Raw genomic sequence first — 6,580 nt, forward strand, 5'->3', positions numbered from 1 at the left:
TTGTCTTCTTATGTTCCAAAGCCATATACCATTCCAAAACCTTATGGATGATGAAGCTTATAATAATGTTGCTAATTATGAAATTTCCATCAGAGAGAGAGATGCAGAAAGAAGCTTTCCTTCGTTCTTTATAATGCTTTTGTTTTTTCTTATAGAAAGAAGATGGCTGTGGATGATATTTATTGACTGTACGCAAAACAATGCACCAGAATTAAACCTCGTTTCCATGGCAATTAAGGTATATGCCATGCCGTACCTATGAATGCATCGAAGAAAGTTGATAGACACCATTTGCTATATGATGCTGTAGAGATTCATATCACCTTCCCTTTGGTGACTGAACTTCAAAATTAGGACTACATCACACGGGAATTTTTTTTTAAAAAAAAAAAACGCTTCTACAAGAACAAATTAATTAAAATTAATTATGCATTCCGGATGGGCAATAAACATAAGATCAGCAGCAGCATGGCTTTCAATGAAGTATGTCCATATATACCTAACACCTTCGAGTAAAAGAAATGATGCTACTGCAATAAAGAACATAATTTCTATATAAGCAAATCCAGGACTCCGTTATACCATAAGAAGCAACGAAATGGAATTAATATATGGAACCACCGGAAGACTCGAAAATTTTCGCAATTGAAAGGATGCATACTTCAAACGGGAAAGGCGGAATTTGATCCATTAGCAGCTTTCTGCCTGCTCACTTTCTAACCGTAAGTAAGCTATCTCTTATTTTGGTTCTCAGCGTGGCGAAACTTGGAGGCTAAGTTTGACTGGAAAGGTCTCACAGCTGGGTTACCTGAGTGAAGAGAAGTCCTTGATGGATTCAATGGAGTATTCTCCGAAGCTGAGCTGATCGCTTGAAAATGACCAAACTGTTTTTGATCAAAGTCAAACACAGATGGCATTGCTCCAGGTGGACCAAATACAAGCTGAGGTGCGGGCACCGAAGGCAACGATGATGGATGCGATGTAGGTTGGCCTTCCACCGGAGATGAATGAATTCCTAAATGAGATACATTATAAGCATCTGCAGACTCCCACTGATGGTAGCAAGTGTACTGCATGGCATTAGTTAGCAAGTCCAGTGGAGAATGATGAGTTCTAGAGAGAAGGTCATTAGCTGAAACTTGTGCACAATGAATGCCGGGATCATGTTCCATTTCATTCCCTTCAATGGCGTTCCCTTTCTGATCAATGCCTGACTCCCTCGTTGCTTCTTTTTGTTTGCTCTTTTGGAGAACATCTGAGTGACAAAGATTAGATTTAGATAGTGTTGCAAGGTCTTCAGCGACAACTTCATTTCCAAAAACATCCTGATTTGCCTTGCTAGAGAATAAAGATAGAGGCCGAGCTCCATTTGCAGCTGGGTACTCAAGATTATCTACCCCTGAAGGACAAGAGGGAGCCTGGCGTGGAGTTGCTTCATGAGACATCTGCAATGCTTGCTGGAACTGAATGAAATTTCCTGGTGGCATTTGGAGCGGGGGAAGCTTATCGATTTCATGCCGAGCAGCATCAAGCAACCAATCAACGGCTTTGCTAGGTTGGTTAAGACCCAACCTATCTTGAAGGTCATACAATTGAATTGCTGTTGGGACTGAAAGCCTTACTCGTCTGTCCCGTAATCCTCTGATGGTGCTAACTTTACTATGGCGATCTTTTCCCCCAAATGCACGAGAAACTCGTACAATCCTCGGATCCGTTAATCCTGACCACAGTCCCATACTGGTTCGAGCTTTATCATTAGTAGCACCACCTTGTTTAGCTGGAAGCTGTTTTTCTTGTGGATCCCTTATCATCTTAAGACTTTCATCATCACTCCTGAGAAGCAATTAAATAAATTACATATGAGATAGCTAGCCGATCTAGAGTAGGCCTCTCTTATCTTCTTAGCTAAATGTGCAGACATAAATTCACATCATGCTATCTGCTTCCTGGAATAAAAAATACTCTAATACTCGTAAGTTTCAGAATCTATATACAAAAGCTGACTAGAATAATCATTGGAGGCATTATTGTTTTCTTATAATTGAAATTACTCATTTAAACAAATCTTTGATGGAAACATTGACATGGAAAAACTAAAAGAATATGCAAGATGAAGCAGAAACATATATGTAGCATGAAAGAAAGGTATGCAGCAAGAATGAGAACATGGCATAATAAATCAAACAATTTTCAGTTAAAGTGGTTTCTATCGCTCAGCAGGGAACAATTGAAATTAAATATTACCAGAGAAAATTGCAGAGAATTTTGCACATAAGTGATTTTTTTCTAGATGCATGCTGGTGATCAAAAAATCGATAAGAAAGTTCATCCCTTTTTTCTTTTAGAAACAGCAGGCTTGCTTCATGAGAACGGGTTTATGATATGCAGTTTCCCAGAAAATTGGGGGAAAAAAATAAAGATTGGGAATTGTAATTCTGATGGACTAATCTCCAACTGAGGTTGATTAGAGCAATATGTGTCTCAGCTAGGAATACGTGAGATTAAAAGAAAACTCCATCGAAGCACTCCCATTTAATTAATCATCATTCATAAAATAGTACTAAAGGAATCTGAAATCTAGACTAGAATGAAGCTAGCTATTTCTTTTCTTGCATATGGATTCCATAAGTACTGGACTTACTCGCGAATGAAGAGATTGCTTAGTCTTCTAGAAATCAAGAACTGGTACTTTGCTGTTTGAATTAAGCATGAGCTCAAGATGATCCTCTGTCAGAGATCGCCGCAAAATGGGCAAGAACAACAGCTAGCACCTCCAAATTCAGTTGCATGGATCTTCCTCTTGTCAAGCTTCACAGCTTAATTACTCGGACTTCGTACCAGCATCGAACTCTTGAAACAGCCAGGGAACTTGAAGAAAGGAAAGATGCTTGACTTGCACAAACCCTAAAAGAAAAAGGTACCGCACAATTGCAAATATGTGGTGTATATTTATTCCTATCAGATGGACAGAAAAGTCACCATTTTTTACCCATTTACCATAGCACACAAGACACAACCCGGTACCATTAGTTTTTTGACAAGGGTAAGTTGGCTCGTCTTAGATAAACCTATTCACATATATGCTATCGTAACAAATATATTATCAAGTGAATCAGAAAAGAAGATTGAACAAACATCCTCATGTGCACGCACAAGAGAAGATCGTCTGAATGTCCTTCTTTTGCTATATATCTTATGGCACTAATCTTAAAATAGAAACCGAAGAGGTAAAGCGCAACATAACTCCTCCTATTTATAGAGTCCATCCATCCCGTGACTCACCCTCAAAAAAACCAAAATACACAAAGCGTCCTCATGTCGTCCATCTCGTAGCTCTTCTTTCTTGGAAAGCCATCCATCCCTCTCTGTCTATCAATGAGGCCTTCCTCTTCCTCTTGAGTCCCATACTCTGCATCCCTTCTAGATGACTTAAGCCCTATTTGGAAGAGCTATTGGCAATAGAGGTTTTGCAAGTAGAGCATTTATAAAAAGTTGTTTGCTGTTTAGTAATTACATTTCTAAAATGCTATGCATGGCACTTTAGCATGTATTTAGTAAACAAACTGAGAAAATATTTTTGTACGTTTGACAAAATTATCATAAAGAACATTGCATAATATTATACAACAGAGCATAATAAAATATAACATCTATTAATATATAAATATATGATATAGTATAATATTACTATAATATAATATAATATTATTATAATATAGTAATATAACATTGTATACTATAGCATAATAATTTAATATAATATTAAATTATTTAGCATAACATATTAATGTATTATGATATAATGTAATATAATATTATATTTATAATATAATACAATAATAAAGGTATAGAATATTATAATTATTAGCATAAATTAATGTGGGAGTCTGATCCACTACTAGGATTCTTTATTAGGGCTCCAGCAGATTTTTAGGTTTATAATTGGACAAAGTATGTAATTGTTATATTTTATTATGGGCATTTTAGTCAAAAAAATAGTTTTCCGACAAAGCTCAAAACAACTTTTTCGAAAAGCTCCAAAATGAAACTTCTTCCAAAAAGCTATTTTTAGCTTTCTCGAAAAGCTAAAACAGCTTTCGAAATTTTTACTAAACATTCTTTTTTATTGAAAAGTGCTTTTGGAGGGCAGAAAGTGTTTATTGGCCCTCCAAAAGCTCCCCCAAATGGGGTTCCTTACTTATCAAGTGTGAATCACGTGGCTATAGACTATGTACTGATGAATACCATATCTTGAAAACTACGTATCGACTTGCGTGGAGGTATGTCAAGTGTGTATTACGTAGTCATAGATTATATATTGGTGGACATTATATCCTGAAAACTATATATTAATTTACCTAGAGGTGTATTAGGTAATTGGATAACTAATTTACTAGGCGTGTATCACCCATCAATGTTACTATATACCTGTGAGTATACGATATTTTGAAAATTGTGTATTGATTCGCTTGGAGGTATGTATTGGATCACTAGATGACTTATTTACCAGGTGCATATCATGAGACCATGGATTGTGTACTGGTGAAGAGAAGACAAGAAAATGATTTAGGAATGAGGAAGGCCTCATGGACAGACGAAGAGGGATGGATGGCTTCACGAGAGCATTGGGATGCTTCACGTCTTTCCTTTTCTTGGGAAGTTACGGGATGGACGAACTTTGTTAGTAATAGGAGTCTCGTCCTACCTTGCCTCTTTGTTTTTCACTTTAAGATCAACACCACGAGGCACGTAGCAAAAAAGAAAGCGGTTCCAGGTGATCTCTTATGGTGCTCACCAGAGCGCACCAGAGGATTTTTGTCCAAGGCTAACAAGCACTAGTGGAAAAAGCAATGGAGATATGCACAATTTCTAACATCAGGAACATCATGATCAATGTTCATGACTGATGCCTTTTGGCTTCTCAAAAGCTTGGTATATATTAAACATCTGTTTGAATGTATTGAATTTATTCAACCATGACCAATAATGAAATCTCTGTGTTTTGGTTGCATAGCAATGATAAACATGGGCATTTGCTCACCAACAATCTATGGCAATAAAAAATATAGATGAACAGGGATTTAGCTATGCCTTAAAGCTATTGTAGGTGGGATTTCTTTTCAAACTTTTTGTGAAATCAACTAAATAATGTCCATCAGAACAAGACTTATAAAGTACGATTTGCAATGACATGTAAATTAATAGCTGCTAATTTTGAATTCTGTGTATCGAAAATAGAACTTACAAAGAAGTCAGTGAGACTCAGCACATAAATGTGGTTCTCAGAATTGAAAGTTAAAGACCAGCAGCCTTTCCGGATCCAAATAGTTAAAACCCTAGGAAGCTAATGTATAGCCCAGGGACCAGCACAACCTCCTTTTAAGACATCCATCAGCTGTTGAGGACCACAAACCTTTGAGTCCTTTCACTGCAGATTAGCATGTGTGTGGATTTTATCCTAGCTTATCAATGCAATGCACAATGATAACGAATTTCATGCAGCATCACACCCATGTATAAAAAATCTAAACTATTGAGATGATCTATGAGATTTTCTTTTCTTTCCTTTCATTTTTCATTCCTCATGAAATAAATGGATTCTTGGTGAGCTTAACCCTTTCACCATTGTAGATGTAATTATTTTCTCCCTTTTTTTCTTTTTTTCTGAAACAAGGGGAGGTCAAGCCCCCAAATTTTATTATGCTTCTCTAAAAGATGGTGGTTTCATGATATTTTGCTTGCTGGGCATGGTGAGCATATTAGAGGAGGACAGCAATGAGTGTCGTCTTCTGGGTGGCATCTTTTGTGGTGGAGTGATGCGGGCATCCTCTTCATCTCCATGATTTAATTGTGCCGGATGCTTATATATGGATGCATCTATTCTGAAGCTTTTTAGTGCACCAAAAGAATAAAAGGGAGGACAGCTTTGCCTAAACTCCTAGTATTTTCCTAATGATTAATCCTCTCAAAATGCAAGCAAGTATAATTCTCTGACAAAATAATGCACTGGCCTATGCAAGCTGCCAAAAGCTTTTGCCCGAGAGGGAGAGCTCACGTAAGCTGCAAGCAAGAAGGAACTTTGCAGGACTCTCCCATCGCTGACATACTGGCTTATCATTCAGTGAGCCTGCGAAAATAAAGCAAAGATCTGAACCCATTTGTATCCGCAATAAGGCTTTTGAATATGTTAAAAAAACCTTGGACCTTCAAGTCCTTCCCTATCATATGGATATATGTAAAAAAGAAAGCAGATTGTACTCTCTTTGAGGAAATGGTGATTCACCCAACAAAAAGCTACTAAATGGAATATAATTTGTTACTTGATAAGCAAAGAGGCCAAGGAGAATATTCTAACCCTCCTCTCTTGGATCCTACTGCAACATAATACCCAAAACCAATAACCTCTGACCGCAGAAGGACAGAACTTTATATCTTCTTGGAATTGCTGCAACCTACCACACCTTAAACCACAAGGGCGCTGCTGCATTTTCTTCGGCTGAGAGAGACACCAAAGCCTGAGCTTGGGGAAGAGAGAACGGTCGACCAAAAGGTGGTCTTGGTGAGATCATACCAGCGACTC

General features: G+C 37.5%; 1 protein-coding gene across 1 annotated transcript; it reads right to left on the bottom strand.

The window, feature by feature from the left end:
- Nucleotides 1-411: 411 nt before the first annotated feature.
- LOC103718215 (transcription factor TCP5-like) lies at nucleotides 412-2,926 on the bottom strand. The gene is made up of 2 exons (XM_008806924.4): nucleotides 2,642-2,926; nucleotides 412-1,833 (listed from the first exon to the last, which is right to left on the bottom strand). The coding sequence occupies exon 2, from the start codon at nucleotides 1,809-1,811 to the stop codon at nucleotides 732-734; it is 1,080 nt and encodes a 359-aa protein (XP_008805146.2). The 5' UTR covers nucleotides 1,812-1,833; nucleotides 2,642-2,926; the 3' UTR covers nucleotides 412-731.
- Between the last annotated feature and the right edge of the window lie 3,654 nt (nucleotides 2,927-6,580).

Source organism: Phoenix dactylifera, chromosome 4 (assembly GCF_009389715.1).
Source record: "Phoenix dactylifera cultivar Barhee BC4 chromosome 4, palm_55x_up_171113_PBpolish2nd_filt_p, whole genome shotgun sequence".
Taxonomy (NCBI): domain Eukaryota; kingdom Viridiplantae; phylum Streptophyta; class Magnoliopsida; order Arecales; family Arecaceae; genus Phoenix; species Phoenix dactylifera.

What these genes read in the sequence shown, in the direction of transcription:
- LOC103718215 (XM_008806924.4), bottom strand. Translation starts at nt 1,811, where the DNA reads ATGATAAGGGATCCACAAGAAAAACAGCTTCCAGCTAAACAAGGTGGT.